This window comes from Cebus imitator, unplaced genomic scaffold (assembly GCF_001604975.1).
Source record: "Cebus imitator isolate Cc_AM_T3 unplaced genomic scaffold, Cebus_imitator-1.0 Scaffold174, whole genome shotgun sequence".
Classification (NCBI taxonomy): Eukaryota; Metazoa; Chordata; class Mammalia; order Primates; family Cebidae; genus Cebus; species Cebus imitator.
Genome location: NW_016107489.1, coordinates 2181809 through 2206349, shown reverse-complemented (window position 1 = coordinate 2206349; position 24541 = coordinate 2181809). Strand labels below are relative to the sequence as shown.

Below are 24541 nucleotides of genomic sequence, written 5' to 3'. Positions count from 1 at the left end.
AAAAAAAAAAAAAAAAACAAAAACTGCAAGATTCCCAAAAATATATCTTGACACTAGAACCTTCTTTAAGCACTACAGGGACCAAGCAATAAAAAAGCTTTGTTATAGCTCCCTTTTTTTTTTTTTCCTGTGCCTGCTAAGTTACCTTGTTAGGTAGGAACTAACAGGAAAACTAGATGACAGCAATTTCTTTCTCTGACAGTCTTACCTGCAAGATAACGAATGGTCTCAAGTTTGTTAGACTCCATCAGTGTTTTTAAGGAAGCAATTTCAGCATCAATTTTATTACTGGTCTCTGAAATAATACTTTTGGTTTGGGTATCCTGTAGTAAACAAGAGTAAGTAAGAGAACATAATTTTGTCCCTTTTTAAATGGACAAAAAACCATTTACATTAGAAATCCTCATTTATGGGCTAATTGTGATACAAAAGTCTTAGCTGGAGAAACAGTAAAAGTATAGTGGCATAAAAAATAAATTAAAAAGAAAACAGTACAAACTGATGAATCACATTCCTTCTACTTTCGTATTTGGAAATCATCTCTTAGGATTATCACATACTGGGAATATTCTGCTAAAAACCTCATATTTGATACCTAAATATATAAGATGATAAAGTGAGAAACAAAAAATTAAGTCACAGAACTATCATTTTATGTGTGCAAAGTCCTTAAGATATTATGGTTAAAACTTTAAATATATTCTACAAATGAAAAAAAAAATAACCAGATATATGAACTGGCACCAGTATTAAAAGAACTGGAAGAAATACCTGATGGATAACACTGATACATGTATAGGGGACAAAAGGTAGGGAGGAGAGATGAGACCTAGAGCACAGAAAGTAGTTGTAAAAGACTTTGCTGATTTCCTTGCTTATCTCCTTTATCTGGCCAAGAAGTAAGGGAAGAGAATAAGATCTTTGAAAAAACAAATGTGACCTTCTCTTCTATTAAATTATGAGCAAGAGTGACATATTTTCTGTTAGAATGTATACAAATGGCTTTGAACTTTTAAGAAAAGGACAAGGCTGAGTCAGAAAGTGGGGTTTTACTCAAGCCATAGAGATGAAGTCCTGATTACATTGTAGGATTACTGACAAGGAAAGCAGTAGTTCCCAGTTTGGAATTTAGACTACAGGTTCTTTTCCCAGTGCCACCACTTATTGTGTGACCTTAACCTCGTTGTGTCTTATCTTCCAGATTGGTAAAATGGGAATAATAGTGTCTATCTCACAGAGACCAATACAAGTAAAGCACGTAAAATAGTATCTGGCACATTAATAAACACTACATATTTAGTATGTTTTTAAAAATTTTTAAACCTTAAGAAAATTATTTAACTGAACCTAGGTACTCATTTAAGTACCAATGATGAATACCAATAGTGAACCTTTTGTCTTTTAAAAAAATAGTTCTTTTTTTGTTTTTGAGAGTCTTGCTATGTTGCCCAGACTGGTCTTGAACTCCTGCCTCAGCCTCCCAAAGTGCTGAGATCACAGGTGTGAACTACCACACCTGGCCCAAAAAAAGAGTTATTTTCTATTATAGAAATAGTTTAAAAAAGCACACTATGTGGAAGCTTGGTTCTTCAAGGTCAAGGCTTATGAACAATAATCTGGTGCAGGTTCCCTAGAAATGCTGGCTAACTATCAGGAAACCATAGATTCTACAGAATTAGCTTTTTAAAGTCCAAACTTATAAACTGGTACACATAAAAGCAGTTTTACAAGGCATAAGAACTGGATAAAAGAGACATTTTTACGTATTAGCTTACCTTTTTTGTAAATTCTGTAGTTGCTTCCATAAGTTGCTTTTCTTGATCTGTAAACTATGGGATATGAAGCAGCAGGAAGTTAAAAAAAAAAGACTAAAAATTAAAAAGGAGTAAGTAACCAAGAAAGTACATTTAAAACCACATTACCATATCTGTTACTCTGCTCCTTTCTAGGTTGATATCCAGTTTATTATCTGCTCTGATTCGACTGGTTTCATGCTTTCGGGAAAACAAAGAGATTTTTAAAATGATCTTGTAATGAATATTTGTTCTGAAATTAACAGCTAGGAAAAAAATTCACTTACCATTAGTTGTTGCTTAACTTGGTCTAGTTCAATTTTCATTTTCTAGGTACAAGAAAGATCACATGCAATTAGCATTAAACCAAGTCCATATTACGATTAAAAGAACCTGACACCCTAGATTACCAAAATTTGGACAATCTATGGATTTCTAATCAGAATTGATGAGAAAAAAATTTTCAAAAGAAACTAGTAAGTCACCATATTCAGAAAACAATTCTTATGAACAAAATGCATTTGTTTTTATATTATACTTTTAAAAACTGATTTTCTAAATTTAAAAATAAGCTATAGTGGATAACGTAACTTGAAATTCTGACTTAATTACAGAAATATACTTTTAAGTCACAAAGACATTTAATACTTAAATGTCTTTGATTAAATAAAAGTGAAAATGCCACATTACTCTCAGCTCTGAAACCATTATATAACAATTTTATATAATATATATAGTTCAAAGATTTTCTCTTTTATGTGATTTTATATGTATAAAATTTAACTCATTCTCTTCAGTATGTAAAGCATTATGATTTATATAGAAAAAAATTAGGTATGGTAAAATAAATGCTATATTTTTAAATCTATTTATTGTTTGCTAACCACATGGAATTATTATTTGGTCTTATGAACCTATTCACTAAGTAGGATGCTTATTATGAGATCAGTATTTTATGAGTAATAGATTAAAATTTGTATCACCTCATTCTCAGCTCTCAGATTTGCGAATTCACTTTTCTCTAGGATGACCATGTCTTTCCTGATAGAGTCCAAATGAGCCATTAGCTGTTGTACTGTTATTTCCTAGAAAACAAAATAAAAATAACCTAGTGATCTATAGAAAGCCATCTTTTTATTTTGCATTGTTTTCATGAAATTTAAATGAGACATGCTACAAGGTATAATGTTGATTGGTTAAGCAAATATGAAACCTACGTATCTAAAATATCAAAATGAGAAAAAATGTATTTCCTAGTGAAGAGAGACAAATGTGCAGGTGTTTGAATGAAAAGAATCTCAATAAAATGCTTCCTTAGACCCTAAGAGTTCCTCAAAAAGATAATGTTTTGTTCTTGTTTTTTGAATACTCAAATGGGAAGCGTTTTCTCTCTTATTATTTTGATTTTGAGAGATTTTTCTACCACTGGAAAATTCCATGTAGCAGATACGACTCAGAAGTCAGGTAGTAAAAAAACAGATGTATAGTTAAATAATTGCTGTCTGTCAGCACAACATAATTTTGTTTAAATTCTTGGGTAGCTTCCTTATATTTGGCACTACAAAGAATATATGAAAGACAAGGTGGCCCTTACCTGATAGATTTATAAACTTTTGCTTTGTTAGGGAGGGACAATTTTGCAGAAATGATTTAAGGCAGCCTTACAAAGAAAATACAACTGTTATAAGTCAAATATCCCTATCCAAAAATCTTGAAATACAAAATCCGAAACTTTTTGAGTGCCAACATGACACGCAAAGGAAATGCTCATTGGAGTATTTTGGATTTCAGATTTGGGATGCTCAGCTGGTAAGTGTAATGCAAATATTAAAAAAAAAAAAAATCAAATCTGAAAGACTTCTGGTGCAAAGCATTTCAGATAAGGGATATTCAGCCTGTAGCACTGAACTTCTTAAAATTAGGTAGCTTGCTAATTTATCTATCCTTTACCAAAAGAAAAAGCCAATGAGGGAATAACCTTGATAAGGACTCTGTATAATAGTTTAGAAATAAAACAAGAAAGCCCAAAAAAGATTGGGGGTTCTGGAGTCAGGCTGTCTATGTTTGAATCCAAACTCTGCCATTTGCTGTGAGATGCTAGCAAATCATTGAATTTTTCTGGTCTACTCACTGATAAAATGGAAATAGTAACAGTACCTGCTACATGTTAAAGAGTTGTTTTGAGGATTAAATGAGGTAATGTATGTATAATGCTTAAAAGAGTACTTGGCACTTGGTTAGCAATGAAACGTTAGCTATTATTATTACCGATGGGACAGAGATCTAATGGCCGAAGCAGGATAGTCTAATGCTAATGTATTAATGTGGAGGAAGTTTGGACTTCTTATCATAATAGATAAAAGTTTTTAACTCTGTACAACAGACATTTCTGACTCATGCCTTTTCTAACCCTCATGTATTACTGACGAGGGGTGTTCATTTTCATTTATTCAGTTCTGCTTGACATATGTATGAGAATTAATTCAGAAGTCACACAGATAAGTGGTCTCTAGGGGCTGGCAGTCCTGTTTGCCCCAAGTATCATTATAAAGGAATTATACATTAAAAATAATGTATTGTTATTACTGAGATTACATAGGCAAAAGCTGGAAAGCTAAGTAAAGACTTCTTATGGAGTCTCAACCTGAAAATAAGTGATTGTATTGTGGTTCTTTTTTTTTTTTTTTTTTGGGAGACAGAGCCTTGCTCTGTTGCCCAGGTTGGAGCACAGTGGGGTGATCTTGGCTCACTGCAGCCTCCACTTCCTGGGTTTAAGCGATTTTCAAGCCTCCCAAGTAACTGGAACCACAAGCACCCACCACCATGCCCAGCTAATTTTTTTTGCATTTTTAGTAGAGACAGAGTTTTGCCGTGTTGGCCAGGCTGGTCTCGAACTCCTGACCTCAAGTGATCTGCTCACCTCAGCGTCCCAAAGTTCTGGGATTACAGGTGTGAGCCACCACACCCGGCCCTACTGTGGCTCTTAAAAGCCTCTTTTTACCTCATTCTTCCTTTAAATACAGGCTCAAAAAGCCTACAAAACAGCACAGGTGTCCACCTTTAATAACTTTAAATGTAAAGACATAATCCACTGTTCAGTAGCCAAATTTATTAAAAGTGATTTTTGTAACTATGGAGCCATCAAAGAATATTCAGAGTTTAATCAAATTCACAATATAATCAAATTCTCAGAATAAAAAGACTTCATTACTTTATTTTCTTTTTTCCCCTCATCCTGCTAGCTGACTTGGTTTCATATGGCCCACTCTGAAGTGATCAAGTATGCAGCTTGATGGCCTGATGGTCCTGAGCCTTAGCTCCACCCTTCATGACATCTCTGTGCCTTATTCTATACTAGAGGTGAGGTCAGCAATGGAATTAGATACAAGAACGGAACAGGATTTTTAACTTCACACACCAGTAATAAAAAAGCCAAAAGTATAATAGTAATATTTTTATGCCCAGTCCTACCCCTTGTATATAGGATTAAATGGTCCTAGCAGCACAAAGATTCCTCAAATCACAGCTTTATTTCATGCTTTATAGGTAAACTTAAAAAAACAATTACTTTCTTAAAAATATCAGTAGCTCCATATAGCTCTTTCCAGACAGTTCAGAGTGTGGAGTAACTAATTAAATGTTTGGCTTTTTCTTTAGTGGACTTTAGTCTGTTATGATCTTAAATACTAGCTAAAAAATGTATGTACAAACTTAAAGGGAAGTTGAATGTAGGGGGTTGAATGTTTCAATTTTAAATGTCTAATTAATTGGACATTTGTCTACTATAATTGGAGATTATAGTTTTTAAAAAAATTTTTTTGAGATAGAGTCTCAGTCTGTCACCCAGGCTGGAGTGCAGTGGTGCAATTTTGGCTCACTGCAACCTCCGCCTCCCCAGTTCAAGCGATTCTTCTGCCTCAGCCTCCCAAGTAGCTGGGATTACAGGTACCCACCACCATGCCCAGCTAATTTTTTGTATTTCTTTTTTTTTTAAGTAGAGACAGGGTTTCACCATGTTGGCCAGGCTGGTCTTGAACTCCTGACCTCAAGTGATCTGCCCACCTTGGCTTCCCCAAGTGCTGGGATTACAGGTGTGAGCCACAGCACCTCTTTAAAAATCTTTTGATCTACTGTGACCCTTATAGTAATGAAATTTTATGCAAGAGATTCTAGTTTTATATAAGAAATCCTGATTTTTCTCTCTGTGCTGTAAACTACTTATCTGAGGAAGGAAGCCTAAATTAAAAAAATTAAAATTCAAAAAATATAACCATAGGAAGAAAACAGATTCTTAAACATAATACATTATTTCATGACTGACAAATGAATTATTATTCCAGTTAAATTCATTTAGTTTATTCAATCCTTTATGTAAAATTACTGCTTTTTGTCCATATCACCACAGTGAAAACTCTTGCAAACTACTTAATCTCTCTGAGTGTGTCTTCAGTGGCCAGTGGCCAGATAGAATTCTGCCTACTTTTCAAGGTTGTTAGAGATTAAATCATATACGAAAAGTACCCAGCACTGTGCCTTTTACATGTTAAATTCTTATATTTGACTTTAAAGAATTTTATATTCAGTCAAATTAAAGCATCTTAGCTAGGTAATTTATGAAGTCCTTCCCAGCCATGTAAGTCCTTTCCAACTAGGCCTGTGAAAATTAACCAATACATTTGTAAGGCAGCAATAAAATATACTTAATATATAGAAAGATTAGCTCTTTTACTGTGGTGAGCTTTCTAGAGGGAAAAAGTTGTTTCACTAACAATCCATGAATAACCACCCATGAATAACACAATATAATGATCTCATCAAAATTTGGCAAAATACCATTCTCTTTGTTATCACAATATTATTACAACTATTCTAACTATTCAGTCTCTAAATATTGACTTTATTCTTTTTTTTTTTTTATGGTCCCTTTAGAGAGAACAAGGAAGATAGGAGCATGTTTGGAAGGTCAGTAGGTAGCCAGAGACGTAGTTATGAAATGATTGTCTAATGAAACGATCAGAAGTGATAATAATCAGTGTATTACCTGTTGAGCTTGAGTGACCATTTCTTTATAGATAGTATCCAGGCTGACATTTGATAAAGTAGTTAATGCTGATACAATTGTTTCTGCTTGTGTTTTGTCAAATCCTGTAGGCAGCAAATAGGTATTTTATTTTATTTTTTTAAAGTGCATATCCTCATCAAAATAGACACCTAGAGTAACTCCTCAACATTTAAATTGTTATATACTTTTTAAAAAAATGGTTACAATTAAAAATTTGAGAGATAATGCTAAATTACTCTCTAAAAGTACTCTACAATTTTAATCCCATTGACACTGGATATTACTTTTTTTTGAGTGTATAATTGGCAATAAAAATGGTATTATTATGTTAATGTTACTTAAATTTGCATTTCTTTGGTTGGTAGTGAGGTTAAGCATTACATAGACTTTTTGTTATTTATGTTTGTTTTTCTGTGTTCTGCTTGTTTATAGCATTTGCCCTTTTTTCTGTAAAACTGCTTATTCTTTTACATTTAACTTTTTATCTATCTGAAATTTAGTTTCATTTTAAGGGGATCTAGTATATTTTTTTCCAATGGCTACTCGATTGTTATATCTCATTTAATAAATAGTCCTTCCTTTCCCTAATTTGTAATGCCTTCATCACATATTAAATTCATGTCTGTGTCTCTATGAATACCATTTTGTTCTATTAGCCTATTCCTGTAATATCACATAATTTAAATTACTGTTTTGAAACCAGGTAATTTTTTTGTGCATATTTTCTGCTTTTTTAATCTCAAACAATTGTTCCACTTTAGTATCAGCCTAGAAACTCAAGTTTTCTTCTTTTTCACTTATTTGGAATCATTTTGCACATATTTCATATGCTTTTTCCAATTAACGTATCTTGAACACTCCCCATATCAGTAAATGTTTTTCAAGCAATATCATTTTTAATGATTATAAAATATTTAATTGTATGGATGGCAAGGTCTATTTAGTTACTCTTAATTGTTCATAATAGTGATACTGTCTTGACTAGGCAATTATTATGAATGCTATTAATTTTCTTCTTTCAAGAGGTATCCATGTTTCTTACCATGAGTTTCCAAGTCCTGAACCAATGCATGGGTATCAAAAGTTAATTTCCTTTGTTCTAAAGGAGTTATGTCCACTGGCCGCCTATCATATCCCTCTTTGGTTGTGGTAGTGAAGAAGTCTGAAAAGAGAAGACATTTATTTTCTCTCGTAGTAGCTGATACAGGTATCATATTTTAGCTTACAAAGCATTTTCCCCATCCATTTATAATAAAGTTCCGGCTCTTCTAGTTTTGTCATCTCACCCAAGTTAATTGACTCCTTTGAGCCTCTCTTTTATCTGAAAAGTCTGACGTTTTTCTGCACATACCAAACATTCAATGGATTTTTTTTCCCTCCTTCAGTATTCAAAAATGTTAAGAGTTGGTCTAAAATTGTAATAAAACACACATCAAATGCTTTGGATATCACCACCTCAGCTCTAATTACTGAAGAGCAGAAACTGCTCAATTCAGCTATTCTGTGTGCTCAGTAACAGTCTTCCAAAGAGCTATGAAAATTTTTTACACTTATATCTCTATTTAAAGTAGCTTTCCATACTCCCACTCACTTATATGTCCACAGTTTATTTCCTACATAGTTGTCAGCTCCAAAATGAAATTATCTTGCTTGCTGTTTGTTTCTTTGTACCAGAATATAAGCTCCATGATGATCTGACTGATTTTCACTACTGTATCTTTAGCACCTAGAACAGTGCTTTGGCACATAGTTGGGTCACAAACTTTTACTGCTGATTCAATCAATGAATTTGATTTGAAATCATGGGCGTATTTACTGGTATCAACATAAGAGCTCTAGGAGCAATTTCTCATTTCTGAAATAACCCTTCTTGTCCTATTTCAATAAATTCCCCAAGTTTTAACCTAGACACAGTAAAGACCTTTTTTATATATTGCTGATGAATTTATTATAAGGTGCTCTGCCCATAAACAACTTCTAGGAAAGGTAAAGGGGTTTGCCTAAGGTCACAAAGCCAATGGCAGAATTAGGATTCAGACTCATGTTCTTCTAAACAAATCTTACATTCTTTCCATCACTCCATGCTGTCTCATTTATCCCAAACCACCTAAAATATCTAAGTATTTAAAAGACTGCAACTTCAGGCATTACTTTTCCACTGGTACTGTGTAGGACAAATGTGATTACTTTCTTACATCCCTCTAGCCTAATAAATATTTGTTGAGTGCTAAAACTTGTGCCAGGCACAAAGGATAAAATGTTAAGCAAAACCAGACACGAATGATGTTCTCACTGATTTTATAGACCAGAGGCAGGAAACAGATACTCTTTTTTTAAAAAATCTAAGAATAAACTCTAAATTCAAATGATAAAAGATATTCATACTCCAAAAATTTTTACTTAAGAGATAAAAGCAAGTAGCTATAAATAAAGGTAGAGCAGTTTTTTAAAACACACACACATATTAGCACGCTGGTCACTAATCTTTTTCACTTGAATGTCATCTAGAAGGGTAATGAAACATGCCTTTGTATGTCACTGTCAGACCTAAGGTAGGAGAGAAAAAGAAAAATTAGATGAAAAAGGGGCAGTTTTCAATAGTTTCAGTAACAAGTGCATTAAGAGTAATGATGGTACTTTTAGTTATGTATCCCTGATTAGAAGTTTATTTGGATTTAGAAAAAAAATCAGTAATAATATTTATATAATATTTTACTGTTTTCATATCCCATTACCCCATCCTTAAAATTCTCATTTTATGGATGAGGCAAATTGAGGCTCAGGGTTAAGTATGGATGCTCCTCAGCTTATAAAAGTGTTATGTCCCAATAAATTCATCATAAGTTGAAAATATCCTAAGCTGAAAATGCATTTAATATACCTAACCTACTGAACATCACAGCTTAGCCTGGCTTACCCAAGCACACTGAGAACACTTACATTAGCCTATAATTGGCCAAAATAATCTAACACAAAGCCTATTTTATAATCAAATGTTGAATATTTCATGTAGACACCCAGATGGGCACTTTATAAACATGACAGGATGCAAAAACAAAACCCAAAAAACCCTGGCAATACTAAGCATTGGTTGTTTGCCCTTGTGATCCATGGCTGAGTGGGAGCTGCGGCTTGCTGCCCCTGCTTAGTATTGCATGAATACTACATTACTGCTAGCCTAGGAAAGGATCAAAATTCAAAGTACAGTTTCTACTGAATGCATACTGTATTTGCACCACAGTAAAGTTGAAAATTTTTAAGTTAAACCATCCTGAGGACAGTCTATAATTAGTTTGCAATCTTATGGTCTCATAGCTAGGCAGATTAGTACAGTTCCTCTGACTTAGTCAAGAAACACTCTGAATACCTTGCACAAAGAGCGGCTTCCTACTAAATTTTGGATAGAAACCAAATACCTTAACAAGCCAATAAATTTCTGTAGGGTACAGCTCCTTTCATGTCCTACTATGCTCTCTGGCCCTCTGCTTTCAAGGGGTCTTTGATTTTAATTCCACGAACGTGCCATGTGCTTTCCCTTCTCAGGGCCTTTGCCCAGCCCCTGCTCTGTTCAGAAAGCTCTCCTTTTCTCTGCCTGCTCCTGTTTATCTTTCAGAGCCCAGTCTGAATGTTTCTTCCTCTAGAAAGCCTGATAACTCCTTTAGGTTAGGTCTCTCTCGTGATGGTTTTTCATAGTACTGCAAAGTATTCTTTTGCAAACCTTCTCACAATTTACACATTTATGTGACTCTCAGTTGTCTCCGCAAGAGACCAGTGGTCAGCCAACTACAGCCCAGAGACTATGTTTTTTTTTTTTTTTTTTTTTTTTTTTAAATAAAGATGAGGCTTCACCATGATGGCCAGGCTGGTCTTGAACTCCTGACCTCAGGTGATCCACCCACCTCGGCCTCCCAAAGTGCTAGGATTACAGGCATAAGCCACCGCGCCCGGCGACTATGTTTTTCTAGTTGTATTCCTTAGAACTAGCTTTATTAGAACATTACTCATTCATTTATGGATTAATCTATGGCAACTTTCACACTGCAGTGGCAGTGAATAGTTATGACTGAACTTACAGCCCACAAAGCCTAAAATATTTATTATTAGGCTCTGCAGAGAAAAAGTTTGTCAACCCCTGCACTAAACTATACAGTCCTTGAGAGCAGGGACCACATCTGTTCTTGCTCACTTGAATTCCCAGTGCCTGCACAATTCTGGATGCTCCATTGATAAGATATCTGCTGAATGAAAGGCACTGTGCTTGGCATTATGTATACACAATGAATACAAAGGAGAGGCAGCTGGTCCTCCTTGAGAATAAAGGATCAAGAGTTGGCTATTTGGATGATGGTAGGGCTACATTAAATCTTAGAGAAGCTACCCAGACAGGATCAATGAGCAATATCAAGGCATGGGCAGCCTTTGTTATTCACTTGCTTTTATTTATTATGGGCCTAGGGAGAGCTGAGAATACAGAAGGATATGTAGAACATTATTCTATATATGTGCTCAAATATTCACATATCTTGCTTAGTCCTACTAATCCTATGAGGTAGGTATTGACACCCAATGGCAGAATAACTTGGGGTTTCAGTCCACTTTGGAAGCCATAAGGAACTGAAAAAACCACTGGATATTCATAGGAGGGCGTCATAATCACTATTCCAGCTGTGTCATGAGCATGCATAAGCACTCATTAAGAATGTCTTTGCAGGCTGGGTGCAGTGGCTCGCACCTGTAATCCTAGCACTTTGGGAAGCCAAGGCAAGCGGATCACTTGAGCCCAGGAGTTCGAGATCAGCCTGGGCAACATGGCAAGATCCTGTCCCTACAAAAATTATAAAAATTAGCTGGGCATGGTGGTGTGTGCCTGTAGTCCCAGCCACTTGGGATGCTGAAGTGGGAAGATCACCTGAGCCTGGGACGCAGAGGCTGTAGTGAGCCAAGATGGCACCAATGCACACCAGCCTGGGTGACAAGACCCTGTCTCAAAAAAAAAAAAAAAAAAAAATTAAAAAAGAATATTTGCAGTCGTTATTAATAGGTAGGCGAGATAAGTGCTCACAATCAGTGTTTCAAGCTCAAGGTGGAATAACAGATCCTTAATAACTTGAAAAGTTTTGCATAGACTTAAACATATGTACAAAATCCCAAACTTTCCCTTTCATTGTTACTTCTTTTGATTCTTTGATATCTATCTTGTGGATTTGTTTGTTTATAATAGTGAGATTGTTTATTTATAATAGTGAGATACAAACTCAGTTTAAAGGTTTAACCAGCTTCATATGGATTTGTTTGTTTATAATAGTGAGATTGTTTATTTATAATAGTGAGATACAAACTCAGTTTAAAGGTTTAACCAGCTTCATAAAACTACTAAGTCATAGACTGCTGACTGGAACTCTGGCCTATCTTGCACCAAGCTCCTCTTTGCTGGAAAAGGTCAAATTTTACTTTTGAAAAAATAAATAATAACAAAAAAGAGATGTAAAATGTTGTCCCATTAAATATAAGCTGCAAGTTTTAGTTTACTAATTTTACAGCTGAAACACTTCAGTGTATAGCCAGTTATTTTTCAGTCAGGAACTCAAAAGAACAGGCATTACAGTGTATATTCTTACATGCTGGTCTACTAACTTGCTAGACTAATTGCATTAGAATAACTAAGTCCTTCCATTGGTCATAGGTCAAGGTTTTCAGATCCGTTGTATTGACATTATTAGGCAAGTTTAAACTACTTGTATACAATAAACATTCAATATTTGTTTAGTGAGGAGGGACACTTCCTATTAGTTGTAAGAAGAGGTTTAAGGTTTCTCCAAGAATACTCGGATTCAAGTGGGATAACTTTTATGTAAAACATTAACATTTACTTATGGTAATGTGTTTCCCAGTATGATATTCACTTCAAAGTTCATTCTCTAAAAATGTTTAATTTTGTTTTCATTTGGATATGTAAATGAAGTACGCCTGTAAAAGTCAACAAAGATGACAGTTGGATGGTTTCTTGGAGTTCAAAAGTGCAACATACTTTTTGTAAAATCCATCATAATGTGTATGGTAAACACCAAAATACCTAACGAGAGAGACCTTGTGAATGACCCTGGCACTGCAGCTGTTACTGGTGTGGAGTAAAATGAAACAGTGAGCAAAATAGCACAAGTAACAGTGTGGAGCATAAATAACAGCATGGACGTGTTTGGGTACTGAATGGCTTTGTGTGCCTGGCACTGAAGATTCAAGAAGGTGAACAGAGAATGCTAAGATTGGTATGAGGTGTCTACTTGTCTATTTTGTGGACAACCTTAAAAAAGTTTAAAAATTGGGAGGGAAGTTTAAAAACTAGGGGTGAAAAACAACGACAACAAAACCTAGCCCTAGAAACATTTCTCAGAATAAAGTCAGGTATCTTCAAAACACTCTGTTAACAGAGGTGCCAACCGGTTGGAAACTTGTAGGTTCAGTATTTTTTTTTTTCCCCTCAAAGTCTACAGTGTGACTGAACATACTGAGAATTCCAACGAGAATAAGGCAGACGTGACCTGAAACTTATGATTTAAAAACCTGGGCTGAAGGCCAGCACCTAAACAATCTAAATTTGAACAGGCCATAAAAGAAATCCGGACACCCTCAAACACAGATTACCTTACTCTGGCTCCTGACAAACCTACAAGCTTCAAAAAAGGGAAACATGGGCTGAGAAAGAAGCCGGACGCGAAGCCCAGGCCTTCAAAGGCTCGCTCTAAGAAGACAAAGGCGGTGCTTTCCTCAGTCCTCGCCCCTTGGGGCGAGCTGGGCAAGTTGGGGCAGCCGGCAGTGGCGTTGCCAGCACAAGGCGTGAGTAGGGGAGGAGGGCGTGGCAGCTTCTCGGGTTCGCTAGAGCAGGCGCGACCCTCGGTCGTCGTCTCCCTAGAGAGCACTCAGGCATCTATGACACGACGCCTTGCCTCACCTCTCCGCAGGGCCGGCGAGAAATGCCCGCGGGGGCTTGAAACCCAACGATCCTCGCTGCCTTGGGAAAGCAAGAACCGCCAAGCCCGGCGACGACTCATGTCCTCAGAGTTTTCCGGTGGGCGGGAGGCGGAAGACCGGTTTACTCTCTCACAGGCTTTAGGGAAAGGTAGTTCTGGCCCCTCAGGAATGCTGGGAATTGTAGTTTTCGGTCGGTCCCAAGACCACCTTCCAGTGCGGGCGCCTCTGTGGTGCCACGAAACTGGGTCTCCTCACAAATCCACAGTTCATGAGCATGGCTCAGCGCTGCCCCGCTTCTCCCACAGCCCCTTCCAGACCTGTGAACTCCTTTACCGCCTTAGTAAAGCGGGATCTTGTTGGAGAACCTTCTGGCGCCTATTTCCTGGCAGTGGGGCATAGTCCAACAGCAGGCTCCCCCAAGATAGCCAGCGGCCATTACGCGCTAGGGTCGGCGGAGTTGGAGTCCTATTTGGCCGCACAGCAGCCTGGGTCCTGAAGTCCGCGGCCGCTGAGCATTCTGGGTGACCGTACACTGCGGGGTGCCAACGAAACCTTCTGGAAAGTGTACTCCAGCGAGCCGTTCATTTATCAGACAGCGTCACATCCAGCTGCTTCGCCCTCTGGTGCACGGGAGGACCAACTATTTTAGTTGGTATGTCCTTTCTTTAGCGAAGCTGAATTCTTCTGTTTCTAGGAGAAATTCTTTGAATTTTCATCAGTAATCCCTCTCAGATTTGTTACTCAAGACTTTGCTCCGCATAGTAAAATGCTGAAAGCAACAATGCACAGAAGTTGTGTTAAAATGCGCTAATGTACATAAATATTCTCTGTAAGTCCTACAATGATACACAGTTGTGGGGTTTTAGTGGCTTATTCTGGCTAGGTTTCTATCTGTATGTATTCAAAACTTTGTGAGAGTCGGCTAAGTCCCCAACACCATTTCTAAGCCCTGAGGCACATCGAAAACAAAACTTGAGTCCCTCCAACAAGGGGTTTAACAGACAATTCATGAAGAGGAAATATAAATTGCTATTTAAAACATTGGAAGGCAGGGCACAGTGGCTCATGCCTGTAATCCCAGCACTTTGGGAGGCTGAGGCAGGCGGATCACCTAGGGTCGGGGGTTTGAGACCAGCCTGACTAACATGGAGAACCTCTTTCTCTGTTAAAAATACAAAATTAGCAGGATGTGGTGGCACATGCCTATAATTCCAGCTACTCAGGAGGCTGAGGCAGGAGAATCGCTTGAACCCAGGAGGTAGAGGTTGCAGAGAGCTGAGATCGGGCCATTGCACTCCAGCCTGGGCAACGAGAGCGAAATTCTGTCTCATCACCACCACCACTACCACCACCACCACTACTATTGAGAAAAAAGTTTAATCTCACCAGTCTGAAGAAACAAAAAGCAAAATCTTAGGCCTGGGGGGTCCCAATGATCCCAGCAGAATGTAAGCATAGTACTCAACAGGTGCTTCTTCAGCCCATAGCCCTCTGTCCCCTTCCCCCTTTCCCCATCTAATGATCTGCAGTGTTTATTGTTCCCATCTTTATCATCATATATTCAATATTTAGGCTTTACTTATAAGTGACAACATGTGTATTTGGTTTTCTTTTCTTGCGTTAGGTTGCTAGCATAATGGCCTCCAGCTCCATCCATGTTGCTGCAAAAAGCATAATTATCTTATTTTTATGACTGCGTAGTATTCTATGGTGTATATGTACCACATTTTCTTTATCCAGTACACTGTTGATGGGCACTTAGGTTGACTTCACGTCCTTGCTATCATGAATGACACTACAATGAACATACCATTGCATGTGTCTTTTTTTTTTTTTTTTTTTTTTTTTGTCTTGAGACAGGATTTTGCTCTGTCACCCAGGCTGGAGTGCTGTGGTGCATGGCTCCCTGCAGCCTCAGCTTCCTGGGCTTAATTGATCCTTTTGCCTTAGCCTTCTAGGTAGCTGTGACTACAGGTGTGCACTACCACAACTGGCTAATTTTTGTATGTTTTGTAGATATGGGGTCTTGGCATGTTGTCCAGGTTGGTCCAGAACTCCTGAGCTCAAGCTATCCACCCACCTAGGCCTCCTAAAGTGCTGGGGTTACAGGCATGAGCCTCATGCCCAGCTCTGTGCTTTTTGATGGAATGAATTATTTTCCTTTGGGCATGTACCCATTAGTGGGGTTGCTGGGTTGAATGGTGGTTCTATTTTAAGTTCTTTGAGAAATCTCCCAACTGCTCTCCATAGTGGCTCAACTAGTTTGCATTGCCATCAATAGAGTATAAGCATTCCCTTTTCTTCACAGGCTAGCCAATATGTGGGGTTTTTCTTTCTTAACAATTGCCATTCAGATGGGTGTGAGTTGCCATCTCATTGTGGTTTTGATTCAGATCTCTCATGTTTAGTCGTATTGAACGTTGTTTCCTATGTTTGTTGGCTATTTGTATGTCTTCTTTTGAGAAGTGTCTGTTCATGTCCTTTGCCCATTTTTTAATTGGATTGTTTTTTTCCTTCTTGATTTAAGTTCCTTGTAGATCCTGGATGTTAGAACTTTGTCAGATGCATGCTTTGCAAATATTTTCTCCCATTCTATAGGCTATCTATTTACTCTGTTGGTAATTTCTTTTGCTGTGCAGAAGCTCTTTAGTTTAATTAGGTCCCACTTGTTAATTTTATTTTTGTTGTAATTGCTGTTGGGGGCTTAGCCATAAATTCTTTGCCAAAGCCTATGTTGAGGAGGGTATTTCCCAGTTTTTTTTTTCCCTAGGATTTTTGTAGTTTGAGGTATAACTTTTACATCTTTAATCCAGCTTGAGTTAATTTTTGTATATTGTGAGCGGTAGGAGTCTAGTTTTAGTCTTCTGCATATGACTAGCCAGTTATCCCAACACCATTTATTGAATAGGTAATGCTTTCTGTGTTGCTTATGTTTGTTGATTTTGTCAAAGACCAGATGGTTTTAGGTGTGTGGATTTATTTCTGGGTTCTCTATTCTGTTCCACTGGTCTATGTGTCTGTTTTTGTACCACTACCATGCTGTTTTGATTACTTTTTTTTTATGGCTGACAAGATCAAAGGGGCTTTTATAAATTCTTGCTTAGGATTGTTTTGACTATTCAGGCTTTTTTGGTTCCAAATGAATTTTAGAATAGTTTTTTCTAGTCTTTTAAAAACGATGTTGGTATTTTGATAAGGATAGCATTGAATCTGTAAATTGCTTTGGATAGTGTGGCCATTTTGACTTTACAGATTCATCCAACCCATGAGCATGGAATATTTCTCCATTTATTTGTGTTATCTCTGAATTCTTTCAGTAGTGTTTTGTACTTCTCCTTGCAGAGATCTTTCACCTCCTTGGTTAGATGATCCTGGATATTCCATTTTCTTTGTACCTACTGTAAATGGGATTGTGTTCTTGATTTGGTTATCAGCTAGAACATTATTGGTGTATAAAAACGCTACTGATTTTTTATACATTGATTTTGTATCCTAAGACTTTACTGAATTTATTTATCAGTTCCAGGGACCTTTGGGAGAGTCTTTAGGGTTTTCTAGGTATAGAATCATATTGTTGGCAAAGATAATTAGTTTACTTTCCTCTCTTCCTACGTGAATATCTTTATTTCTTTCTCTTGCCTGATTGCCCTGTAAGTACTGTGTTGAATAAAAGTGGTGAAAATGGGCATCCTTTTCTTGTTCCAGTTCTCAAGGGGAATGTGCTTCCAGTTTTGGCCTATAGCAATTTAGTAATGTAAATGAAACTCCAAAAAGTGAATAACCAGAGTTTCACTTTTTTTTCTTTTTTTTGAGGTGGAGTCTTGCTCTATCACCCAGGCTGGAGTGCAGTGGCGCCATCCCAGCCCACTGCAACCTCTGCCTCCCAGGTTCAAGTGATTCTCCTGCCTCAGCCTCCTGAGTAGCTGGGATTACAGGTGCATGCCACCACGCCTGGCTAATTTTTGTATTTTTAGTAGAGATGGGGTTTTACCATGTTGGCCAGGCTGGTTGTGAACTCCCAACCTCAGGTGATTCTCCCGTCTCAGCCTCCCAAAGTGCTGGGATTACAGGCATGAGCCACTATGCCAGGCCTAGAGTTTCACTTTAAGAATCTATCCAAAGGAAATAATCACATCTGTAGCTAAGATTTTTGAAGAGGGTGGCTATTGCAATGTTATTTATAGTAGTGAAAAATGGAAAATAGTCTAAATATTCAAAAGTGATTAAATAACTTGCAGAAGTGTCCCAATTTGGAATATTATGCAAGAATTAAGTATTTTTAAAAATAATCTTAGAGACAGGAAAATCCTTGTACATGTATATACATAATTATAATTCTGTATAATTCTTATTACATGATTATAATTATAATTTTATACATTATGATTATAGCTTTAGTTATATACATGATTATAATTCTGTTAAATGATAAGATCCCTGCTCTGGAGGAGCTCACAGGTACTGGAAGATACAGACCCGTAAGTGGTAGCACAATATTTTACATAAATTAAGTAATTATTATTAAAAAAAATGGATCTCTTTATAAATTAATATATGTCACTTATTATTTATATTATCATAAAGCCGTCTCCCTGACACACATACACAGTGTTGATTATCAAAATTGGGCCAATCGTGTTCTCTTTGATGGAACTGGCAATTATATTCAGGGATTCTTAATCATCCTCTGAAGCTGGCTAGAACTATATCAAGTGAGTGCAGGAGTTGGGGCATCCATAATCTACCAAGTGGGCCAGAGAAGTGTAGGAAGGAAAAGCAGGAATAGCAGATGAAGTAAGTCCAGATAGTATTCAGCTAATAGATACAGCTCCTCTCTGAGACCCCCTAATGGTTCCTGTGTATTTTCGGATTCTCCATTGTTGTTATTATTTATGAGCTAAACATCTTAATTTATAAAAATATTTTTTCATAAGTTTGTTAATATTTTCTCATATGCTTTTTGAGAGAAATAGAGGAGATGATGCATATAAAACTCTTAGCACTGGACCTGACACATACAAGCACCCAATAAACAGTAATAATGTCTGCTTACTCAACGTTAGGAAATAATTTCCATGAGTCTCTCATGTTTCTGTATGTCTTGTAAATGGAGGTCTTCTCTGCCTTTTGTTGTGGCAGTTTTGTATAATGAACAACCTTAGGAAATATAGTGTCTGTCTCTGGAGCAAAAGGCCTCATGCTTACTGCCTATTACAAAAGATTTGTGCTCTCATAGGTTGGAGTTCCTCTCTGTAATGTAATGCACTGCACACACTTAGGCATCTACTTAGCCTTAGCTGCGTCATCCCCATGGAACTTGGGGCCAAGAGGACCTGACACAAATATGCTGATGCTTGTGCTGCTTGCTGAACCATCTTTGTTTCTAGCAGGGAGTCTCATGTCTTCTACGAGCATGCATGCAACAATGACAGGATAACTTGATAGCTTGCCAATCAGGTAAGATCTCAGAACTGTCACAGTATTACTCTTCTGTGGACTTTTAAACATTTAAAATTTTTCCAGTTTTATTCACAGAAAAATATGAGTGCCAGCTAGGTTTACAGCTAGATGTTGTGAGGAATGTAAAGGAAATCAAATTAATCCAACAACTGTTCAAATTCCTACTATGTGCAAGGATTTCTGCTAGGATATGCCGGGATTGCAAACATTTCTGCTCTCCAATAATTCATAATATATTAATAACTATTATATATTATGAGAGAGTAGAACAAGCATTTTAATAGCCTTCATCACAGAGCTAGAATACATTAGTGTCATGTAAATATTAAGAAAATAATAAATCCTATAGCTCAGTTGAGGGTTAAATGCTTTTTGGTAATGGTTATCAAGAAGAGATAGAATTTGAACCTTAAGGGTTTTTATTAGTAGAGGTTGTAAGGCAAGAATTCCAGGAGAGAGGATTGGAGTGAGCAAGCACAATTTACTCATCTCTTTGCTCCTTCCTACTCAGGGCCTTTGCATATTATAAGGCATCATATGCAACACCCAACTTGGAACCCTTTCTGCTCTTTGTCTGGGCAATTCCTTTGTATCTTTCAGATCCCAGTTTAAATGGTGACTCTTTAGAGTGACTCTGTAAGAAGTCACTCTCCCTCAAGCAACATGCAGATTTGGTGCTTTTGTTATGGACTTGTACAGCAACCCAGCCTTCCAGTATCTCTGCACTTAATATTTGTTTTCTCCATAGTGGTAGAGACCACGTCTGTCGCAGTGTCTCCAGTGCCTACCATGCCTGGCCCATAACAAGCTTTTGGTAAATGTGTGTTGAATGAATGAGTGAATATTCAAAATATGGTCATAGTTTGGTGAGGAAACTTGGTAGCACGGGGCATAGGAATTACATGGGGATTGGGTGGAATTGGGGTGAATAAATGAAAAAAGTAGAATAAAAAAGACTAAGGAAATTGAATTTCATACAGTGAACTTGCAGGAGATTTTGAAATTTTTTTGAGCAAAAATAGATAAAAATCAATTTGAGTTTCTTTCTAGAAAATAACTATTTGCCATTTGCTATGGAGGCAAATGAATCCTTTCTTCTTCCAATGTCTAATAAGGTGGCCTGTGAGACGTTGACCACCACCTGCAGAGGTCTGGCCTGCAGACCCTGTCTCAACGACTGACGAATAAATGCACTCTCAGACCATTACAGGGATTCAAGTGGGCTAGGGATGGTCTTCGGCTGCTTTCAGAGGGTGAAAGACAGCCTACTGACCAAGGCTCCCTCTCCATCATTACATTTGTTCAGCAAAAGATTTCATAACAGAGGTTGTAAGTCAACACACTTGGGGATAATTAACATGGTTAAAAGAGTGGTTATACAAATGATAAAAGCTTTAGGTTCGGGGCCCAGAGTAAACACTATTAATGGGTGATTCCCCTTTGACCTCCCCTTGAGAGGGTCATCCAGCACAAAATTTACCTGAGTAGACAGAGTAGAGACAAAGGATGTGGGGTAAACAGATTTAAAATGGAATCTTTTATTGTCCCTGTCTCTTCCCTAGTAATGGACCCATGGGATGCCTTTGGCCTGACCCAGTGAAACCTTTTGGTCTTCCAAAAGGTTTGAGACTAATCTACAACTTCCCTAATATTTTCCATAATATTTTGGTAGCCACCCTGAGTGAATTCCAACAGGCCTCGTCATTAGAAATGCTCCCCCGCTGAAAGTAGCCAGTTTATCTAAATCTCAAAGGCCAACAGGGTAGCAGGAAAGTGGGTCCTGGGTTTTTTCATTGCAAAGAACCACTTTTGTTATTTTTTACCTTTATAAGCTCCCATTTAAACATAGCTTACACCCTTTACCAACAGCATGTATGAAGCCACTACTTATTTTCCTATTTCCCACTAAATTCAAGGTAAGCTACTGTTGGTGAGTGGGAGATAAGCAGTGCTGATTTTACAGTAAGTTGATAAATTTACAGGGGAAGGCAAAGATAATTGTCAGTTTCTTCGGTGGTTTCCAATTTCATCTCCAGTGACGATATGATTTTTTGAGGCATTTTAATATGTCCAAATCTTTTCAAGGACCCCAATACTCTTTCCTCTGATGTCTAGAGTTCTGGAAACCCAGGTTGGGCACAGTTGTATCAGATGACCAGAGATCACCCACGACTACAACTTTAGCTCTGGTGACTTCATGGAGAGAGGATGCAGCCTGGACCTCTCATGTCTGTCAGTCCTTTTCTCTTGGAATAGGTGGTGTGTCGGAATCTCGATGTGTTTTAGAGCCTGTGAATGAGGCATCGAGGAAGAGATAGCCCTGGACCAAGTGTGTTTCATTTTCTTCCTTAGCTTACTTGGAGCTCTTGCCACTAGGGGGAGTATGTGGAAAGAACAAAGGGCAATTCTTGGCTCTCATCTCTGAAGCTGAGTCAGAGGGCCCATTGTCATAAAAGCTTTGTGTAGCTTTATGTTAATTTCAGATTTTTCATGGCTTGAAAGTGACTGTCAGCCCCTACTCCCTGCAAATCTGGGGAATTTTTTTTTCCTCATTATACTGGGAGGCTTGCAATGACACCTGATTCTGAGTTTGCCCATTACAATAAATCAAAGAAAAGAATGATTAAAAGAAAGGATGGTAGAAAAGAAGAAGAAAGAACTGTCAAAACATTATATACTTTACAACATTACATCATAACCTGGTGTCTCTCATTGATTACTCATTTATTCTTTGAATGAATCTTTATTGAACACTATGATGCCAGACACTGTGCGATATAAACATAAAACACAGTCCTGTTCTCAGATTGTCAACAGTCTATTGTAATAAATATTGTGATGAAGGGTAGTATAGGCTGCCAAGGAAATGCATAAGAGAGGGATCCCTGGGAAGGCTTTAGTTTGGAAGGATGTGTGAAAGGTAGTTTAATTAAATGGATTTGGGGAATGGTAATGTGGAGTATGTTGTGTGCAAAAGGCAGCAACACTTGCAAAAGCCGGGAAGTGTGAGTGAGAGAGCCTGGTTCATTTGGGAATGGAGAGAATGGGTGGAGCAATGGGTTAAGGGTAGATAAAATCAGAAGGTGAGGTTGGAAAAGGTGGGGCTGGCCTTCAAGGTCTTTTTTACTTTATCCGTGAGTAAAAGGAACCACGGAAGGGCATTAGGCTGGGGAGGAGCATTGAAAAGAAAGGTGGCCAGGCATGGTGGTAATCCCAGCACTTTGGGAGGATGAGGTGAGAAAATCACGTGAGCGAACCCAGGAATTTGAGACCAGCCTGGGCAACATAATGAGCAAGACCCTGTCTCTATACAAATAAAAAAAAAAAAATTAGCTGGGCAATGGGACACATGCCTGTAGTCCCAGTTACACAGTAGGCTTATGTGGGAGGATCTCTTAAACTCAAGAGGTCAAGGCTACAGTGACTCCTCGTTGTACCACTGCACTCCAGCCTGGGTGACAGAAACCCTGCCTGAAAAGCTGAAACAGAAAATGAAAAGAAAAGACAAGGGAAAAAAAAAGGTCCTTGCCTACCCTTTGCTGAGCCCTTCAGCGGTCAAGGCTGTGTATTTCACCTAAGTTCCCTTTCCTAGGTACTGATCTGGAAAACCCTAGACATCTGTCCCTTTCCTGGTCAGAGAGGACTGCTTGCCTGGCAGAGCCTATAGCTTCAGCCTCAAGGTACCTAACTGGAGAAATCCTCCTCATCGTACAACCTGGCTGCGTTGGACCTCACTGCGATGGACTAGGGAAATAGGATTTTGGGGTTTTAACTTTGGAGTTCATTTTCTGTACTGGGGGATAGCAAAGCTGAAAAATCTCACTAAACTCTCAGCACGTTCTATGTCCTTCCTGTCCCTAACAACAAGGTGGGAACTTCTTCCTAAAAAAATTCTCCATATGTAGGTGTTGCCTTATCTACTGTCTCACACACATGAGCTCATTTGAGCTCCTTGGCAACTCCATGAGCTGGGTACCATTGCTCCTGTTTTCTAGATGGGATAACAGGTTCAGAAGGCTGAAATGACTTGTCCCAGGTCACAGAGCAAGTACATGGTAGAACTCATAAGTGATCATGCTGCACACTGCATAGGTAAGTCAGCCCTGTTCCTGCTACCGATTTATTTTATCTGGGTACATGGCACAAATTGTGAAATTATGTGTACTCTTAGGGACACATGGTCTCTCATCCCCCAAGAAACTGTTAGTAGAGAAGTGGTAAGTGAGTTTCACCTTCATGCCAACACCCTTCAATTGACGATGGCTGCCTAGAACAAAGTGATGAGTGTTGTGAGGCCACGTCTTGGTGCAGCAGTAAAGAATACATGATTGACTGGCAATATCTGCAATGAATGCAGGAGAGAAAAGGGGCAGCACGTATGCCGTTTCTAGACCATATATTCCCCTTGGGCTGCCATAATCCTTCGCTGGCCATGGCATTTCCACTGACTCCCACCTTCATCTCCCACACCCATTTTGCTCATTTTCTCTTATTTCTTCCCGTCCTTGCTGAAACTGTTCCTACCCATTTAACAATAGCTTCAACTTAATGAGGGTGTACTGGGTGCCAGGCATTTTGCATATATTATTTTTAATTCTCCAACAATCTTGTAAGGCAGGTAGAGATAAAAACAAGACCTAGAGGGGTTAAGTACCTTGTCCAGGGACACACAACAAGCTAGAATTTCCACCCTGAACCACGTGGAAAACTTTGCATTTTCATAATGGATAATGAATACCTTCATATTCACTGTTTGCTTTGAGCCTCACAACAGCCCTGGGAAGTAGTTCTCTGGGTTTGCAGCTGAGGGAGCTTGAGGCTCAGGGGAGAGGCGCTGATTATTTAGTGACACAATCACAGCTCTCAACTCTTACCTCAGGCCTTTTCCTTCTATCACCTTAGGCTCTGGAGAAGAGCTCCACAAAGCTGTCTCTAACAGCTGTGGGGAGAATTTGGGGGCCCTTGATAGATTTTTACCCCTGCCAGCCTTACCCTGTTTTCAGCTCTTTTCATCAAGAAGGTCTTTCTTTTATTGTTAGCTCTTTGTGTAATTTAGGTCATTTCTTAAAAAAAATTTATTGAAGAGAAATTCACATAACATAAAATTAACCATTTAAATGTGAACAACTCAGTAGCATTTAGTACTCTTACAGTGTTGTGCAGCTACCACCACTATCTACTTCTGTAATATTTCCAAGACTCCAAAGTAAAATTTCTGACCTGTTCAGCAGGTTTCCCACCTTCCCCACTCCTCTCA

General features: G+C 38.0%; 1 protein-coding gene across 2 annotated transcripts in view; it reads right to left on the bottom strand.

Annotated features, from left to right (window-relative positions):
* The window catches only part of CCDC90B (coiled-coil domain containing 90B), an 18297-nt gene extending 3953 nt beyond the window's left edge, over window positions 1-14344 (bottom strand). Inside the window, exons 1-8 of one of the 2 annotated variants that reach the window (XM_017544921.1) lie at window positions 13805-14344; window positions 7898-8017; window positions 6835-6938; window positions 2777-2878; window positions 2081-2122; window positions 1923-1994; window positions 1776-1829; window positions 209-323 (exon numbers count right to left, since the gene is read on the bottom strand). In XM_017544921.1, coding sequence (XP_017400410.1) covers window positions 209-323; window positions 1776-1829; window positions 1923-1994; window positions 2081-2122; window positions 2777-2878; window positions 6835-6938; window positions 7898-8017; window positions 13805-13904 — 709 coding nt within the window. In that variant the 5' untranslated portion in view covers window positions 13905-14344. Of the gene's footprint in view, window positions 1-208; window positions 324-1775; window positions 1830-1922; window positions 1995-2080; window positions 2123-2776; window positions 2879-6834; window positions 6939-7897; window positions 8018-13497 lie in introns of both variants that reach the window. The other variant, XM_017544923.1, reaches the window with a different exon arrangement.
* Window positions 14345-24541: the final 10197 nt, after the last annotated feature.